General features: G+C 59.2%; 2 protein-coding genes and 1 long non-coding RNA gene across 5 annotated transcripts in view; 2 read left to right on the forward strand and 1 right to left on the reverse strand.

The window, feature by feature from the left end:
* The window catches only part of LOC142067112 (voltage-dependent L-type calcium channel subunit alpha-1S-like), a 50,625-nt gene extending 49,297 nt beyond the window's left edge, over nucleotides 1-1,328 (forward strand). The window contains exon 4 of one of the 2 annotated variants that reach the window (XR_012663898.1): nucleotides 1,022-1,119. Coding sequence is in view for 1 of the 2 variants with exons in the window: in XM_075115411.1 (XP_074971512.1) it covers nucleotides 1,022-1,319 (298 nt within the window). In the remaining variant the exon portion in view is untranslated. Of the gene's footprint in view, nucleotides 1-1,021 lie in introns of both variants that reach the window. The other variant, XM_075115411.1, reaches the window with a different exon arrangement.
* An 852-nt stretch (nucleotides 1,329-2,180) lies between these two features.
* LOC142067118 (SUN domain-containing protein 5-like) lies at nucleotides 2,181-8,640 on the forward strand. Its single transcript, XM_075115432.1, has 9 exons — nucleotides 2,181-2,264; nucleotides 2,848-2,909; nucleotides 3,076-3,116; nucleotides 3,373-3,466; nucleotides 4,050-4,134; nucleotides 4,707-4,819; nucleotides 5,413-5,580; nucleotides 5,941-6,030; nucleotides 6,698-8,640. The coding sequence occupies exons 1-9, from the start codon at nucleotides 2,204-2,206 to the stop codon at nucleotides 6,827-6,829; spliced, it is 846 nt and encodes a 281-aa protein (XP_074971533.1). The 5' UTR covers nucleotides 2,181-2,203; the 3' UTR covers nucleotides 6,830-8,640.
* Nucleotides 8,641-14,306: 5,666 nt separating this feature from the next.
* LOC142067282 (uncharacterized) lies at nucleotides 14,307-16,585 on the reverse strand. 2 transcript variants are annotated; one of them, XR_012663959.1, is made up of 5 exons: nucleotides 16,466-16,583; nucleotides 15,421-15,456; nucleotides 15,284-15,319; nucleotides 14,917-14,985; nucleotides 14,307-14,448 (listed from the first exon to the last, which is right to left on the reverse strand). It is a non-coding gene; the product is annotated as an uncharacterized LOC142067282 (long non-coding RNA). The 2 variants fall into 2 exon arrangements; XR_012663960.1 differs by lacking the exon at nucleotides 14,307-14,448 and adding an exon at nucleotides 14,455-14,534 and having other exon boundaries at nucleotides 16,466-16,585.
* Between the last annotated feature and the right edge of the window lie 1,331 nt (nucleotides 16,586-17,916).

Consider the following 17,916-nt stretch of genomic DNA (forward strand, 5'->3'; position numbering starts at 1 on the left):
CGGGAGCGTGGCAGGGTTCAGCGCGCCCACAGGCACGGGCTCCCAGCGCCTGGGACGGCAGCAGCCGCTCTGCCCCTCCCGGCTCAGCCCTGGGGAGCCCCAGTGTGACGTCAGAGCCGCCACTGTGAGCTCAGAGCTGGCCACCCGCACAGCCCTGTGGCGCGTGGGGCAGGAGCCCACAGATGCGTGTGGCTGTTGCCCGGGCAGGTGCGCTCCTGCTGAGAGGCGGCAGGCACGTGGCTGCTACTGGAGCTGGTTTTGCCTGGGCAGGCCACGCTTGCTGGGGCTGAGGGGGAAGAGCTGAGCGGGGAGCCTGCCTTGGCCCAGAGATGGCGAGGAGAAAGGCCCCCCAGGGAAGACACCAAGGGGCCTCCAAAGGCTCCGTTGGGATTAATGCCAGACAAGAGCTGGCAGGGGAGGCAGCGGGGCCGAGCTGCTGCCAGGCCAGCGGGTACGAAGTGGGCTGCTCCTGCCTGGGGCGTCAGGTTCGGGCGGAGTAGCAGGGCCGTGGCCCAATGTAGTCAGTGGCGTCAGAAGCCAGTGTGCAGCAGGGGCCTTTGGGGAGGGGGTAGCCTTGTGCTGCAGGGGTCAGAGCCCACCCTGATTTGCAGGGAGATTTTGCTGCACATCAGGCCAGCCCCTGGGACCTGACACTGCCCCCCCCTTGGGATGCTGAGGCGGGGTCCTGCCTGGCTGTGGTGGGGCAGCTGTGCGGGGAGGAGAGGGGTCAGGAGAACGCCAGTGACCAGGGAGGAGGGGTGTGGCCCATGGTGGGGGACGGCCCACGGTGGGGGACAGCAGCCTGTGCCCTCTCCCCAGACGGCCACCGAGAGCTGTCTGCGAAGGGGCAGTTGGTGCCAGGGAGCAGGGAGTGACGGGCTCAGAATAGGGCTGTCCTGCCGGGTGGGCTGGGGCAGCCCGTCCTCTGACAAGGGCCTCTGCTCAGGCTGCTCCTGCCCGCCTCGGCTCCCGTGGCGTGGCCGATGGTGGGCAACCAGCATTTGTCTTTTTCCTCCCACAGGAACCCGTGCGTGGAGGTGGAGCTGGTGACGGTCCCTTCCACCTCGGCTCCCTGCTCTGCCACGCAAGGGCCTGCCAAGTGGCGCAACAAGGCCACAGGAATTGCAAGTAAGCTCAGCACTGCTGCTTGCTGTGAAGTCCCCTGGGGTGAACTTGGAGAGCTGCGCTGTGCCAGAGCTCTGGCCAAATGTCACGAGAGGCAGGAGAAGTGCAGGCTGCCCCAGGGAGGGAGGGAGTGCGTAGGACTGGGTGCCCGCCTTCCCGCAGGGAGCTCAAACACGTGTGGCTGGGCATCCTAGAGAAGAGACCTCAAGAGACAGGCCTAACTTTTCTCTTGCTTTTTTGCCCAGGGGCGGTCCTCAGCCTGGCTTGGCATCCGGCAGGTGCCCTTGTCTCCCTGTGGAGACATCTGCTGAGCACGCGCATCTTTGCCAGGTACGTACTACCTGTTTCTGCTGTGGTGGGGGACGGGGGGAGAAGGGGAATGTCCCTTCCCCCAAGCAAGGGGGAGAGCAGAGAGTGTTCCCACCCAGCAGCTCCGGGCTCCCGTCGTGCACCAAAGATTGTGCGGTGCCCGTTCTCGGGGAGAGCCAAGAGCAAAGCCCGTTGGCAGCCCCACTCCCAGGCTTTTGCCGGAGCCCCAGAACCCTCCCGGAGATGTAGTAGGACAAACCGCCGTGTAGCCAGAAGCTCAGGAGCACAGCCAAGCCTCCGCAGGGCAAGGGTCTTCCCAGCTCTGGCAAGAGACCACACAGGTCTGGAAGGAAAGCCAGACAAGGCCCCTGCGCTTCCCAGCTGTGCGGAGAAACACCCCTAAGAGCAATCTGTGTGACTGCAAGTGAGAACAGGCCTGCTCTCTCAGCCAAAGAGAGAGAGCAAGGTCCACACCAGAAGGACTACTGAAAAGCAGTCCTCATTTGCTCAACCCCTCTACTTCCCTGCATGATTTTCATTCCCTTTCGGAAGGTGCTCCTGGAGCCCTTCGTTTGGGGAAGATCTGCCTGCAGCGTTGAATGGTGTGGACAGAAATCGTGTTCGTGCTGGGCGCCAATCTGTCAGCTCTCTGTCAGTAGCAGGCTTGCAAAGCAATGGCTTCAGGGCCTGAAGAGGGAAGTCCACGGGTGAGGGGGTTTGCCCAAGACTTGCAGTACTGACACCCAAAGGACTCTCTTCTAGGCAAAAGATGGGCCCGCAGAGCAAGAGGTTCCTGAAAGTCTTCTTCCTGTGGCTCCCAGTGGCTCTGGGTGAGTTTTCATGAGCAAACACAGCCTGGCTGTGCTGGATGCCAGCTTTCCTTTTGGGCCAGTATGTGTGAAACGCCCGTGGTGCGGGTGCGTCCTGAGGAGGTCCTTGACTGGCACTGGCGTTTGGACTACCGGTAAGACTGGTAGCCTCCCAGCCGTGCTGCTGCTCTGGCCACTGGGCCAAATGGCTTGCTTAGTCTGCAAGTCTGCGAGAGAAGGGCGTAGCTCTTTCCAAGCCTGAGCTGGGGATTCCCAGACGGGAGGGGCCGTGCAGGGGGACCCATGGAGAGGTACCTCTCCTAGCCCATGCAGCCCAGCCTCGGTGCTCACCGAAGCAGTGAGGGGAAATGGGGAGTAGCTCTGGGGCACCGAGCACACCTGAAGGCCACGGCTACGCAGTCCCCTCAAGCCTGGGCTGATGGCTCCCGGTCAGAGGCGCGTCCTCTCTCTGCACCCCACGTTCCCCACCTCCTCAGCTCACCTGCTGCCCAGCCCCAGGGCACCAGGCAGGCAACAACGCAGCTGCAGGGGAATGGCTAGCAACTCCACTAAAATAACCGTCTCTCGGTGATGTGAATTGCAGCTGGTGCTTACTGCGCGACCTCGCTGCCGGTGTGGACAACGCAGGCAAAGGGACTGATAGAGGTCAGTGACTCGTTGCTGGCAGTGGCTGGAGGAATCACAGGCTGTGCTGCTGCCACGCAGGCTGACCCAAAGAAGCGGCAGCTTGTGCCTTCCTAGGGAAGCCTCTCCTGGGAAGCCGCGGCAACTCTGGTAGCAGATGCTCTAACGGAGCATTTTTCCCTCCCAGGAGCTGACAAGCGTGTCGTCGGCAAACCTGAAGATGCTGTGGTAAGAGAGGTTTCCTGAGCTGGAACTGGTTCTGTGCAGAAGCGTCAGCCGACCTCGTGCTACCTGCACTCACTTTCGTAACAGCCAGGGCTCCCGTACTTCCCTCCTGCCTTTGCCTTTTGCTCAGCCTGGTGCGGAAGGGAAGCACTGGCAAAGCAGGGAAAGCACACGTGTCTCTCTCTCCTCTTGCTGAGCTCAGACGCTCCCCAGAGGCGATGGGCCGCTCTCTGACCAGATCGGCTTTCCTGTCGTGCAGGAACTTGCCCGTTTTGGCGGCGGAAGAAACCCAAAAGACACGCTTTCTGCTGGAGGAGGTGGCTCGGCTGAGGGCACAGATCCGCAGTTTGAAGGTGATCCTGCATTTTGGGGAGGGAGGCTTGGCTGGGCAGAACCGCTGAGAACATTTTCTTCAGGGTTCTTGGTGGGGTCAGACTGCTGACTGCAGCAACCCAGCCTTTGCCCCAGGGGCTTGCTGGGTGAGCTTCTGCACTGCACAGGCCCCTCTCCAGCCCCAGCAAAATGAGGCCGCTTCAGGCAGCAGAGGACTCCTGAGAGCCTTTCCTAGGTGCGCCGGTGCCTCTGGCTCCTCTGAGCAGGCTCCTGAGGCGGTGGTGGGACCCAGGCACACGTACAGTGCCAGCCATGGCTTACAGGGCCTGAGCCTCTCTCCCACCTGACTTGGAGAGCACAGAGGGTGTGGACGGTGGTGTGGGGACCCACATCAGCACACCTTGGGGTCATGGCCATGGCCATGGCCACAGATAATCTTCCTAGTCCTCACGGCTCACGCCAGCAGCAGAGAGTCTTGCAGCTCTGTGGACAAGGCTTGCCTTGCCTTCCTGACACTGACCCTTTGCCTCTGCGGGCACTAGGAGCCACGCTGCACTGCCTGCTGATGTGGTCCTTTTCTGTGTTGATTTCTGGCGTTCCCAGGAAGCTCAGGAAGTGAACCAGGCAGCGTCCAAGAAGGCTTTGGGTGCCTACGTCGAGATGTCTGACTGGGCCCTGGAAAGCTCTGGTATGGACACAAGCAGCCCAGTCCTTGCCCTGCGCTTTCCCGTAGCACTCCCCAAAGGAGCCCGTGCTCCAGGCGCTGCTCTCCAAAATGGGGCAGCTTAAATCCTTCACGGGGTCCAAGAGCAAGGCTGTGGCAGAGTGGGTCGCTCAGACTCCCTCCCAGTCAAGCCCTCGGCCTCCACACAGGTGCCCCTGGCGCTGCCCCCGCACGTCTTCCTGTGCTGATGGAGGGGCTCTGCTCCTCTGCGCTGCATTTGCAAAGGGAATGGCTGGGCCGTCCTTTGCTGCTCATGCTCCAAGCTCTCAGCTTTGGTCTGCTGTCATGCTCGTGGGCGCCTGCAGGCTCCCAGAGCCCTCAGACCTTCTCCTCGTGGTGCTGTGAGAGAAGCACTCACCAGGGATGGGGCTGCCGTCATTGCTCTGTGCAGCTGGGCACTCCCCCGCCCCCAGCGTGGTGATGAGGACAGGACTGACAGACATGGAGCTGGACGGCGGCGTCACAAATACTGCCTGAGCACCAGCTCCCTTCTAGTCTGCGGCCTCTAGCAGTCATCTGCTCTCCCTTCCTTACAGGTGCCACCATTGACAGGCAGAGAACTTCCGAGACCTACGACTGCCAAGAGAATTGGGGCTGCAGGGTTTTATGGTTCTTCCGCGCTGCCAAGCCTCCTGAGACTATTTTGCAGGTATCGTAGCAGAAATCTTCAGGGAAGGTGTCCTTCCTTCCTGAGAAGTTGGGGACTGACCTCAGGGGCTCTCCCCTCAGGCCAGTGGTACTGGTCAAGCCCACCGTGCTGCTCAGGTTCCGGACACCAAAGCTCTCACACAGGGCTGGGCTTGCTAGAGATCCGTGGTTCCCCTGGGGAGGTGAACAGAGGTGAACTGCTGCATCTTGCCCACAGTCCTCTGCCACAGCTGGGTGAAAGCCTTCCTCCCTGGCGACCCTGGTTCCACACTCACCCCTAACGGTGCCTTTTTGCGGGCGGGAGGCGGGAGGTGGCGGGTGCCCTGCAGAGCCGCTGGGCAGGGACGTGTTTCTGCGCGGGCCTGACTACGATGCTTTCGTAACCACTCTTCTCCTCTGCTCCCTAATACTGAGACCCCCTTTGTCAGGCAGGGCAGGGGGCCTCCTACTTCTGTCCAGTTCCTCACAGGCACCTCATTTTCAAGCTGAAATAGGCCCCACAGACATGCTGGCGCCTATGCTTCGAGCTACATGGGCAGTGGTGTTGGCCCCAGTGCTCTCTCACACTTCATTGCTGTCGCGTTCTGGTTGCAGGCGGATGTTTCCCCAGGAAACTGCTGGCCTTTCCAAGGGCATCAGGGCCAGGTGGTCATCAGGTTGCCAGCACGAGTCCATCTGACTGCCGTCACTGTGCAGCACATCTCCAAAGACGTGTCTCCATCTGGGACCGTCCTCAGCGCCCCCAGAGACGTCGTTGTCTTTGTAAGTCTCTGCTGGGCGCTTCTGGCGGGCATCTGGCCCTGGGGCAAAGCCAGGACAGGGCCCTGCTTGCTTTTGTGCATCTTCTGGGGTTTGTGTCCTGATCTCTCGCGAGCACTGCAGTGCCCTCGCGGGACGCTTCAGGGGCTCGAGAGGTTTCATCCCTCTTAAGGTTTGTTCTGGCCAAGCACCTCTGGGTTCTTGACCAAATCTCAAAGCGGAGACTGAGCTCCACCATACCCGGTGCTAGGCTGCTGCTCGAGCCCCAGGAGAGGGTGGGTGGATAACAGGGCTGAGCCAGCGCGTACCTTGCCTCTCTGTCGGGATGAGTCTGAGCGGCTCTCCTTGTGCTTTGCCCCTGAGGGAGTGGATGCGGACGGAGAAGAGGAAACTCTCCTTGGGACGTTCACGTACAACGTGGCAAAAGAGGCTATTCAGACCTTCCCTCTGAAGGTATGCTCCACGCACGGGGACGAGATGCCAGGGAGCACAGCAGGTTTGCCTGCAAGTCCATGGAGGAAGGGCACGCATGCTTTCTTTTCTCCCTGGGCAGAGGGGCCCGGGCCGCCGTCATGAGAGAGAGACCTGCGGGCTTGGGAGGGCTGAGTAGCACGCGGTGGTGGTAGCAAGAGGGTAGCAAGGGCAGGGTCAGGCCCGTAGGAGCACGAGTCCCGAGAGATCCCTGGCTGCGCCCGGTGCCTTCAGCAGAGGCAGCTGCACGTGCGCCCACTCCACGCAAGCAGCGTCTTTGTGCCGTGGAGAAACAGGGCGGCCTGGTGGCGAGAGGCGTCGGGCAGCACCGTCGCTCCATGCTGCGGCCTGCTGGCAGGCTGGACAGTGTCCTCTCCTCCCACCATAGCACGCCCATTCTCCCGCGGCGCTCTCACGCCAGCCAGGGGGAGAGCAGGCACAGCAGGCAGCGGGAGCTCGGCGGGGTTGCACACCAGGTGCCCCACGCGCAGGAGCGCCTCCCCGGCCTCCCTGTCAGCACAGAGCAAGCAGCAGCGGGAAGGGGCAGAGGGAAGGGAGACCGAGCCCCAGCCGGGCCGGCATGCAAAGACGGGGTGATTGCACTGCCGCTCTTAACACCCCCGTTTCCTTTTCCCACTCTTCTTCACAGAACGCGCCGCTTCCCAGAGCCTTTCCGTCTATCAAACTTCTTGTGAAGAGCAACTGGGGAAACCCAGCGTACACCTGCATTTATCGAGTGCAGGTTCATGGGAAGATGGCGCAACCGGAAAGCCCCAGGTGAAACCAGAGAGGAAAAAAAAGTCAAACATGAGAAAGAAGAAGAAGGGGAGGAAGAACAAGTAAATCTAAAAGATGTGGCAATTGAGATGGCTGTAGAACTGTAGAAGATTTGTCTCCAAAGTGGGGTGCTCAAGACGTTCCACGCTGTGGGAGGGGAATTCGGGAGCGTGTGGAAAATGTTACAACTTCTATGCCATTTTTTTCTTAAAAACGAGGAAGATAGGAAGCATTCCCAAGACTGAATCTAGAGAGGGGAGGCCCAGCCTGTCAGCGCTCCTCCCGCCGCCCCTGGGGGCTCCGCAAGTGGCCCCAGCCCAGGGCAGGCCGAAGGGCCCGGCTTCAGTTCACAAGAGGGCGACTGGCCCCGCCCGCCGGCCCGCGCGGGCTCTGCAGGAGCTCCCCCAGGCGCTCGCCCACCCTCTTCCCGGCTTCTCAGCCAATGGCGCCCGCCAGGCGGGGACAGGCAGGGCCCCCCGCCAACCACCGCAGCGCCCCTTCTCTGGCCCCGCCCCGCTGCGGCCGCGTGCCGACGGACGAGCACGTTGCTACGGGCGCGCCCGGAGCGCCAGCCAGGGCCCCGGGTTCGAGTCCCGCCGCTGGGTTCGAGGCCCGGCGAGAGGTCAAGCAATGAGGCGCTTGCTGGCGTGAATGCCTCACGTACCAGCCAAAGGGCTGCCCGCGCAGGAGGGGAAAGGTTGTTTAATTGGAAATTGTAGTTATAATTTGGTTTTAAGTACCGGTGCTTGTAATAGTTGTTTTGGTCAGTTATTAAGAGAAGAAGAACTTTGCCAAGGATGTTTTCTTGTTGGGGGGGTCCGAGTCCCCTGCCTGGTTTGGAAAGGGCTTCGAGTCCCCGAAGTTGACCAAGCGGGTTAGAGTCCCACTGAATGGGGTTTGAGTCCCCAGTTTGGCTACTTGTCTTGACTGGTCTCTGAATTTTGGCGTGGTTATCAGAATATGGATTTATTTTTGCATGTTCGGATCAGATAGTTGTTTTGGAAGTCACATTTAATATGGGTGGGGAATCGTCTAAAGGCAACGTCTTAAAGAAGTCACCTCTAGGGCGTTGACTGAAGCATTGGAAGGGGGGTGGGGGTGGGTTCGATCCCCTCACAAGGAAGCAGTTAACTGAATATTGTAATCATTGGTCGCCGATCTGTACTTTGAAATATAATACTATAATACTACTATATTAAAATAATATGTATTATAACGTCACCGTTTGTAATGAGAAAATGACGGTTTGGTGATTAAAAGATCGGATTCACTCTAAAAGTGAGGGTTTGGGTCCTAAAAATGAGGCTTTGAGCTTTAAAGAACGGATTTAGGCCCTGAACGTGAGGGTTTGCAACATATAAATGAGGGTTAGACAGTAAAAAAGACAGGTTTGAACCCTAACAGTGAGGGTTTGGGACCTCTAAAGGAGGCTTTGTGCCTTAACAGAGGAGTTTGGACCCTGAAAGTGAAGGTTTGGAACATGAAAATGAGGCTTTGAGAGTTAAAAGAGGATTTTGGATGCTGAAAGTGAGGGTGTCGTGGTTTAGCCGGGAACTCAGCCCCACGCAGTCGCTCGCTCACTCTGCCACCGGTAGATGGGGGAGAGAATCAGAAGGGTGACGCTCGTGGGTTGGGATAAGAACAGTTTAGTAATTTAAAATTAAAAAATCAGCAACAACAAAAATGCAATGGAAAGGAAAACGACGAGAGGCGCGAAACCCGGGGGGGGGAGGGGTGTCACATGGTATGGAATGAACATGCCATTGGCCAGTCGGGGTCAGCTGCCCCGGGCGTGGCCCCGCCCCGCCCAGCCTCCCGCCACGCGGCAGAGCGCGGGGAGCTGGAAAGGTCCCCGACCACCACAGGCACCGCAGTGAAGAGAATTAACCCCTTCTCAGCCAGAACCATCCCAGGCCTCCAGGTCCTTTTCAGCAAAGTTGCTTCTGCGGCACAGTCACCCCCAGCCTGTCCTGTGCCATGGGTCTTCAGGCTCAGCTGGCGCCCGTGTCTCCGTGGTGGGCCTGGCTCCTCCTCGCCTCTTTCCAGGGGCTGTGCTTCCCATGTACCCGCAGCTTTGCAGGAGCAAAAGGAGCCTTCCTCCTGTGCCAGAAGTCACCAATTTCCATCCCCTCCCTCCGGGGCTGGGGGGCTTGTCGTGGGTCCAGTGCTCCTCTGGGAGTGGTCTCCAGCTGCACCTGCTGTCCTGTGCCACAGGGGAAGGGGTCTCCCCTCCACAGGGTCTCTGCAGAGACCCTCCTGTCACTGTCCCATTTGTCCTCCTTGGTGGTGCGTGTAGGGGCATGTGGAAGGAGAGAGTGCCTGTTCCTTTAAGGGCATCTGCCCAGATGCAGAAGCAGGTAATAGGAAAAGTAAGAAGTCATCAGGAAGAAGGTGCGGAGCCACTGCCCTGAGCACAAGTGGTAAGGGAGGCAGTAAGGAGGCCACACCTCAGCAGTGGCACTGACTGATGGGCTGTCAAGGGGCTGCAGGCAAAGCCAGACTTGGCAACGGGTCAGGTTTAGTCAGGATGCAAACTGGAGGGTCTGGGATGTAGGAGGGGGTGGGTGGGACTGTGCAAACTGGTGGAGGGGTGGCGGGGGAAGGGAGCCCTTGGCCTGGCCTGGCAAAGGCCTTGGGTCCTTTGCAAGCACAAGCTCCAGGAGATACCGACAGTCACCTCGTGGCCATTGTGTTAACCACTCCTGGCGATCCCATTAACCTTCATAAGAATAAGGAAATAAACCCTAATAATAATACGAGTAATAGCAATAATAATAATAGTAGTGTAACAGATCCTCTCTTAACGCTCGCTCCGTGTAACTCACTCTCTTGGGGGCTGTGGGGAGGGGAGTGCGTGCATTTGTTTTGCAAGGATTAAGTGTGAGCTGCTGCCAAGAGCAGTGTGCGTGGATTTGGGGCCCGCAACAGGAATGAGAGCAGGGGTGTGGGCACCGTGGGCTCTGTGGTGTCAGGTCCTGGAGCCAGTGGGGGTCCCAGTGCTGCTACTGGACCCAGGGGGGGCCCGGGCCTCTAGCCAGTGGGGCGGGAACGGTGTGTGTCCTCAAAACCAGCTACAGGGGGGACCAGTGTGTGGGAGTTTTTCCTGTGCCCCTTGAGGCAAATTCAACGGACCTTTGTGCTTAAACACAGGAATGCGTTGGGGCAGAGTCCTACTGCCACAAGCCCTTCTGGAGGGATTCGGCACCTGCGGGGCAGGAGCCCGTTCCTTCCCCACGCTGGGGCCAGTGCCTGTCCTGTGAGCGCTGGCCGTGGGTCCATCCCCAGCCCAGCTCTGCTGGCAAGGGCGCCGCCATTGCAGGACCCTCGCGATTCCATCCTGCGGCTTGTCTCTCTGTGCGGGCCCCTGCTCCCTGCCAGTGACACCAGATGGGACATCGGGGATGTGCAGGACATCTGGGCATCACTGATACCAGATGGAACATCTGGTCCCTGTCTAATCAAAATAACCAAAACTATAGTTACAAGTATGATAGGTAGGAGATACATTTACAAGCAAGATAAGGTTAGGAAAACATTTTTAGACAGCAGGAGGAGTATGGACATGATTTAAGTATTGTGTCCTTGGACAATATATCCTGGGTACGATGTAACACTGCACCCTGGTAGGATACATTCCTTACTAATTGACGTGATTTAGCGTTACGGAAAAATAAATCCTGATTAGTAGATTTTTGTAAAATAAGCACATGGAATAACCTTGAAAACGAGCCAAAAGGGTACTGAGCACGCTTGAAGATTGAGTTCAACTAGCGAACACGGTGAGGAAGACTATCGGTGACCACCAAAGAAATTTGGAAGACCGCCACTGATCTCGACTGCGCATGCGCCAAGGCCATTTGCATATATTAATGAGTAGCATGAATATTATACGTTCCCCAAAATCTAATGACTATGCAAACTTTTTGAGTATATATTCTCTGCAATACAAGAACCCGGCATGCACATTAGGTGGAGCGATCCCCTGTGTACCCAGTACTGCAATAAACGCCCACTTTCTAAAACTCTAAAGAACGAGCCTTAAAGAGTTTCTTTCACCAACTTTTACGGCATCACCAGCTTAAACCCTTGCTGCCCTCCCTGCCAAATCACTCTTTGGTCACCAGGTGCCTTTGCTGGGCAGTGGCAATTTGGGTTTCCCCTTCACAGGGTGAGTGAGGGGTTCTGCGCTGGCGACTGGAGCTGCCCCTGCTGAGGGGACGAGGGTCTGTATCCCCCCCCCAGATGGGCTCTGCGTGGGATGTGCGTGGGTTTTCACCAGCAAACTTCAGGCTGGACCAGGCAGGAGCAGGGGGAACTCGCATCTGGGCTGGGGAATCAGATGGGCAGGGGTCGGTGCTGGTCCTCCTCGGGGGGACCAGCGAGTGTGGGGTGCCCGTGGGATGGCTGTGCGAGTGCTGCATGTTTGTAGTGAGCACCGAGCTGGACCAGCCATCGACCTGGGGACCCAGGGGTGGGTCAGAAGGCTGGGGTCCAGGCAGGGGCCGCGGGCAGCAGAGGGGCCATGCTAGTGCTTGGGGGACCCGAGTGTGCGCGCGTGTGCCTGCACGAGTGATCGTCGGTCTGTGCCAGTCGCAGCGGAGGAGGGAACATGGCTGTGGGTGCAGACGTGTGATGGGGGTCCTGTGCATGGGGGCTGCTGGTGGCAGTGTCTTGGCTGTGGCAGGCTGTGTGATTGTCCGTCTGTGTGTCCTGTGCATGTGTCTGTGCGCGCATCTATGCGTCTCTGGGATACATGCTCAGCTTCGCTGCTGGTCAAACCAGCTGTGTCAAACCACCCTGGGCAGAGACCCTGGGTCCCCAGGGGGGGCCTGGGACGGATTTGCTGGAGGCAGTGCCAGCTCCTGACATCCGTTGACGTTCCATTCTGCTGTGCAGCTTGAACATCTCCCTCCCCTCTGCCTGGCTGCCCAGACCCAGGTCCTGCCGGGGAGGATCATCTCCTCCGCAGCACCTTCCTGAGCAGACTTTCTTGGCCCCTTTGCTCTCTGCTGCAGTGTTGGATGAAATCCATACGTGCTCTCCTCTGGGCACCAGTAGGGAGTGAAACAGCATGGACAGACCCCGCAGTGAACATCCCTCTGCATCAGCTCCTTCCCACTGAAAGGGCCAAGGTGGCATAGCGGTGTCAGCAGTGACTCCCCAGGGTCTAGCAGGGACAGCTACAGGTCATGACTTTGCGACTTCAGAGCAGTCCCAGCCCAGAGACGAGCAGGCATTTTTCCTCTCCAAATTCACATTCCTTTGCCATTCACGCACATCACACCGAGACGACTTCTGTGTTCTCCGTTCCCTCTGCACTGGACCACGGGCTCACAGCACAAACACCTCAACCGTTCCCAAACCCATACGCTAGCTACCCACCAGCCTGCACTGTCCATCCCAGCCACAGCCCCTCGCAGGCCCCTGGCCCTGCACAGCAGGAGAACATCCTGTTCACGCAGCTGTGAGTAGCCCCTCGGGTCCTCCTCTGGATCCGCCTGCAGGTGAACATGGCTCTCCCAAGAGGAGCTCGACCAGGGCGGTGACCCAGGACACCCCTCTCTCCCTCCGCAGTGAACCTCTCAGGCCAAGGGGGGTACTCAGACCGGCCAGGAGAGCAGCTCTCGTGCAACAGGAGCAGGAGACAGGCTGAGGGCCCGCGCTGATGCTCAGTCCTGACACCAAGCGCTTCTCTGCATTCCTAGGCAAAAGACTGAAACGTGTCCCGAGCTGGAGGCACCATGGGAACAGGTGGGGCTATGTGTGCTGGAGCAGGGGGAGATGGGAGGCAGGAGGGTCTCAGCCTGGGGGGAGCATGGCTGAAGGTTGAGGGCATGACGCTTGGTGCAGACCGAGAAGCAGGAAGGGGCAGGCTGACAGCGTGGAAAAGATTCCATCTGGGAAGGAGGAGGAAGAGACAGAGGAAGCTGTTTCTTCAGCTGGGCAGGCGGGAGGGCGGCTGCCCTCCCCAGCATCACCTGTCCTCCTGCTCCCACCAGCACTCGGGAAGCAGGGTTTTCCTGGCCACCCTTGCGGGATGGAGAGCAGCAGCCTGTGGAGTCAGGGCCCTGCCCTGCTCTCCTCCCACCCAAGGACAGGACTGGCCCCTGGGAAAGCGTTTCAAGATGGGTTGCAGGTGGCTGAAGAAGAAAGGACTCGTCTAGTGTTTGTTTCTCTCTCCAAAGGCAAGAGGCTGTCCTGCCTCTCATGGCATGTTGACACCAAGACACTTTTCACTGAGGGCCAATGCCTGCTCAAGCCGAGGCCCCATCCCTGAGTCAAGTGTGGCTGATCAGCAGCACTAGGACACGCCTTGGGCTTAGGCACGAGGGCCGGTTTCCCAGCACAGACAGCTCTGAATCTCCAGCAGCAGCAGCTCCAAGACCGTTTGGCCCGAACAAGCCCTGCAGAATCTGTCTGCCTTCTCCCTGCATGTAGAGCTCAACAGCTTGCGAACGCTACAGCCCTGGGAGAAGAGCTGCCTCTGGGACTAGAGGGAGAGACCCAGTGAGTGCCAGCCCTGACAGCACATGCCCCTTCCCCCTCCTTGTCCACTGCTTTCCCTTCCCTTTCCCTTTCCCTTTCCCTCCCATAGTGGTTTTAGGATACACAGCGTTCCCACTCCTGTGGCTGGAAGTTAAAGACTCCCACTCGCTCCAAGTAGCTGCACTGGGACCCGAAACACTACAGTAGCTGCACTGGGGCCCCACGCACTCCAGTAGCTGACACCACAGAGGAGGGGTGCCCACACCCCCCGTCTGACCCCAGTACCTGGCACCAGAAGGTGTGGCCCTGTTAGCCACTTCCAGCTCCCCAGATCACCACGGCTTCTACCTGCCTGGGCTTTTTGTGGAGGTACCAACTGAAGCTGGTGCCGAACCCCACTACAAGACATCAGAGAAGACCCACAGGGGCTCAGCGCCAGGGAACCTGCTTCTCCCACTCCCATGGTGACTGAGCTGGGCCACATGTCCCTGGGGGATTCTCTGCAGTGTCCGGTGGCCCCAACACGCCTTCCTGACTGGTGATGGGGGTTGCCCCAGTGAAGGGTGTGGGCTGGGGGTCCAGGAAGGCTCGTGGGCCCAGAGTGGGGCAGAGGACCCTGGGGTCCAGGCTGCCTGTCCACGCTCCTCTCCTGTCCTGACACCAGACTGTGCTCTTTGGGGATGGTGCTCGCCAGAGCCCCGGTAAGAACCTGTTTCCCGCTGTGCCTCTAAAACACCGGGTGCCCCAAGGGCTGGCACCACCTGCCCTTCCCCTCTCCCAGCCTCCTAGGGGGACACTCCACTTTGCCCTGATCTGCCCTTTTCTGGGGGCACACGGTGGGTGGGAAGGGATCGCCTTTACAGAGACACCCCAGGCACCCGGGCCTCCTCAGCCCCTCTGCTCATTGCGGTGGTGTGGCCAGAGAGGACCCAGGCATCCAGGCGCTGGCAGAGGAGCGGGAACACGGACACGGACGCGCACACACATGCAGAGCGTTCCTTTACTGAAGGGGTTTATTGATTGTGAGAGGGAAAGGGCCCAGGGCTCCCAGGGGATCAGGTGGGCTCATCGAGGGACAATCATCTCCGCATGCTGCAGGAGGGGGGCAGGACACGGGTGTCACCACTGGCTCCAGTCCTGAAAGGCAGAGTCCAAAATATGACCCCCAGTGTCTGCCGGGACATGAGAGGGGCCTTGTCCCCATCGTCTCTCTCTGCAGAGACCTAGGGAAGGAGGAGGGAATTGCAGCCCGCAATACACCCACGACAGGGTCTTGGCTTTCCTGAGACCCCTGTGGCACCCGGAGCTCCGTGCCCCATGTGTCATTAACCCGGGATGCCCCTAAATCTCACAGAGCCCAGCCCAGCCCTCATGGTGATCCTGGGGGTCTGTATGGCGCCTGTATGCCTGGCCTGCACGGCAACCCTCTGGGCCCATAGAGCCCCACTGAGTGCAAGGAAAGGCATGGGGCCAGCTCTGTCCAGCTCACCCTGGGACATGGATCCTGGGCAGTCCCCTCTGTTTCCCTGTCCCCTACCCAAGTTCTGCCCACCCCTGAGGGCTCAGGATCCTTTGTGGGGCTCGAGATGCCCTGACGCTGCTCACCTAGACATCAACGTCTGCAGCCACAAGTTTCTGGCGCACAAGCTCCACCTGCTTGTCAGCCACAGGGGGCTGGGGAGAAAGGGAGGGTTAGGGATGTGCTTGGGTGCACTGGGGTGTACTGGGAGGCAGGGGAAAGCAATGGGGTCTTTGGGGAGGGTGCTGCCGGGGGAAAGCGGGGTACATGATTTTGTATGGTGCGCACAGGAAGCAGTGGGGGGTCCTGGGGAAGGGGGCCTCCCTGGGCAAGCACTGGGGTGCAGGGTGCTCTCTGGGGTTGCCCTGGGGTGTACTGGGTCACGCTGGAGTGTCGTGGCCATAGGAGGCGAGGGGAGGAGGGTCTGGGGCCAGCCGAACTCGCGGTACCTACCTCAGCCCTCTTCACTCGCCCGAGCGTGAGTCTTCTCTGTTAAGAGACCATGAGGCCGCACTGGTCACTGGGATGTCCCCAGACCCAGCACGGGATGGGAGGACCAAATTGCCCTCCAGGTTCACCCCACTACTTACGTTCACGCAATAACTTCCACTTGCTTCAAATATTGCCTAGGGACAAAGAGCAAAGCGGTGGTCTGGATTGGGCCTTGGTGGGGCTGTGCGTGGGGCACAGGTGTCCCCAGTCCCTCCAGTCCAAGGGCTTCCCCCTGGTGTGAGCAGGAAAATCCCTTCTGCTCCCCCCAGCCCCATTCCTCTAAGCTTCACCCACGATACCCGCTCATGCAAGGACCAGGGGTGGGGATGGAGACAAGGAGAGCGTGGGGAATTCAGGGCCTCCAAAGAGGACGGGGTGGGGGGGACCCAGAGACAGGGCGCTGGGGTGAATTAGCGCACCGCAAGGGACTGGGCCGGGGTGTTGAAGGGACAGGACTGCATGGGATGCGAGTGAGGGAATTCAAGCAGAGAGGATACGGGGACTTCAGGTGCGGTGGTTGGAGGGGGCAGGAGGAAGACGACTGCAGAGGACCGAAGCCAGGGGACTGGGAGCATGTTTGGCAGTGGGGGTTCAAGGAAGGGGATCTGGAGACTGTGCCGCAGTGGACTGGATGAAAGGCAAAGGACTGAGGGGACAGACGGAAGGAAAGGCATCGGGAACGCTTGAAGGGAGGGCATCTGGGGACCCCAGAGAGGCCACGGCAGGGATCCCGGGCAGGAGATGCATGAGGGAATCAAAAGGATGGGATGGGGAGGCCAAAAAGGGAGGGATGTGGGGCACCAAGACGAGAAACAGGTGTGGGCCCTTGTAGGAGTTTGTGGTGGCCCCTCCCGGGGAGGAGAGAGGTCTGACGATTCAGTGAGGAACCCGGTCTCTGGGCATCAGAGGCTTAATTGCAGGGGAAGCGGAGGGAAGAGATGGGATTGTGGGAGGGAGAAGGCTGCATTGCCCAGGGCTGGAGGTGCAGGGCAGCCTGGAGCAGCCCCTGGCTTGGGAAAGGGAGTGGCCAAGTCAAGGGCTTTTGTGCTCCCCGCTACAAATTTCACCCTGCAGGAGAGCTGATGTTCTGCAGCCAAGACCCATCCCCAGCCTTGAGCCCTCCCTGTGGCATTGGGGACTCACCTGAGCATCTTCTGGGGTGCACAGCAGGATGGTGAAGAGCAGGGCCACGCCGAGCACTGCGGCCTTCATCTTCCTCTGCTGAGTGGCAAGTCCTGGGTGAAGCTGGAGAAGGTGAGGGGCAGATTTATCCCTCCCAGAACTCCTCCTCGCTCCCCCGCTCCCCACCCCGAGAGCCTCCAGGGCAAAGCCAGGCGTGGCAGAGACGCCAGCCCTGGCAACAAGCCCAGCCTCGGCACAGAGTAGCCCCCGCCTCCGGCACAGATCCAACCACTTTCCCCGACATCAGTCCAGCTTCCTGCATGGGGCAGCTGCACATGGAAGGGCCCAGGCACCTGGGGGTTGCGAGGGGAGGGCGGACAGAGCACCCCTGACAGCCGGACACCCTATGGTGACAACGCGCTGCTCCAACAGAAAAACGCCCTCCAACAGCCCCCCAAAGACAGATCCCCCCACCTCCCAGTGCCCCTCACCTCCCAGCACTGCCATCTCCCAGTGCCGCTCGCCTCCCACAGCAGTCTTTCCCTCCAGGACTTCACCAGAGATGATGCCAGCCTCCAACTAGGCGTCTCTAGGCAGAATTGTCTCTGACCCCTCTCCAGCGCCTTGGGTAAACAGGGGGCTGGGATTGACCCCTCTTCTTGGGGCAACAGGGACCCTGGGATGAGGAAACACGGGGAGGTGGGGGGACAACTCGGAGCATGGGCAATTGGGACAGCCAGGTGACTGGGATCTTCAGTCCCTGGAGGCAGTGTGGGGCACGGGTGAATGTTGGGCACCAGGAGAGGAGGGCTCCGCTTGAGAGAAGTGCTGGGCTTGGTTGTGGTGACCTGCTCAAGGCCACCCCATTTCCCCGATGCACTTATTCTTTCCGGCTGTGACACTCACGCCATCTGCCATCGCTGCTCTCCTAAAGGATGCAAGTGCCCCAAACTGCAGAGGAGGGAGCTGGTACTGCTGTTGGCAGGGACATATTCACAGTGAAATTGGGCATATATTGGGTCAACATGCTTGCAGCACTTATTCACTTGTCTCTTTCAGCAGCTGATTGTCCTGGTTTCAGCTGGGATAGAGTTCATTATCCTCCTAGGAGCTGGTGAATTGCTGTCTTTTGGATTTAGCATGAGAATAACATTGATAACACAACAGGGACTGGCTGGGTGTCAGTCAGCAGGTAGTGAGAATTGCGTAGTGCATCACTTGCTTTGTATACTCTATTTTTTTGTTTGCTTTTTCCTTTATTTCAATTATTAAACTGTTCTTTTCTCAACCCATGAGTTTTCTCAGTTTTACTCTTCCCATTACCATCCCCATCCCACCGGAGGGAGGGCAGGAGTGGGCGAGCGGCTGTGTAGTGCTTAGTTGGTGGCTGGGGTTAAACCACAGCAGTGATAGTCAGAAGTAACCACGTGTAATGACCAGCAAATCCTCTAGCCGCACAGAGCAACAGGCAC

The sequence above is a fragment of the Phalacrocorax aristotelis genome, chromosome 21 (genome assembly GCF_949628215.1).
Source record: "Phalacrocorax aristotelis chromosome 21, bGulAri2.1, whole genome shotgun sequence".
Lineage (NCBI taxonomy): Eukaryota > Metazoa > Chordata > Aves > Suliformes > Phalacrocoracidae > Phalacrocorax > Phalacrocorax aristotelis.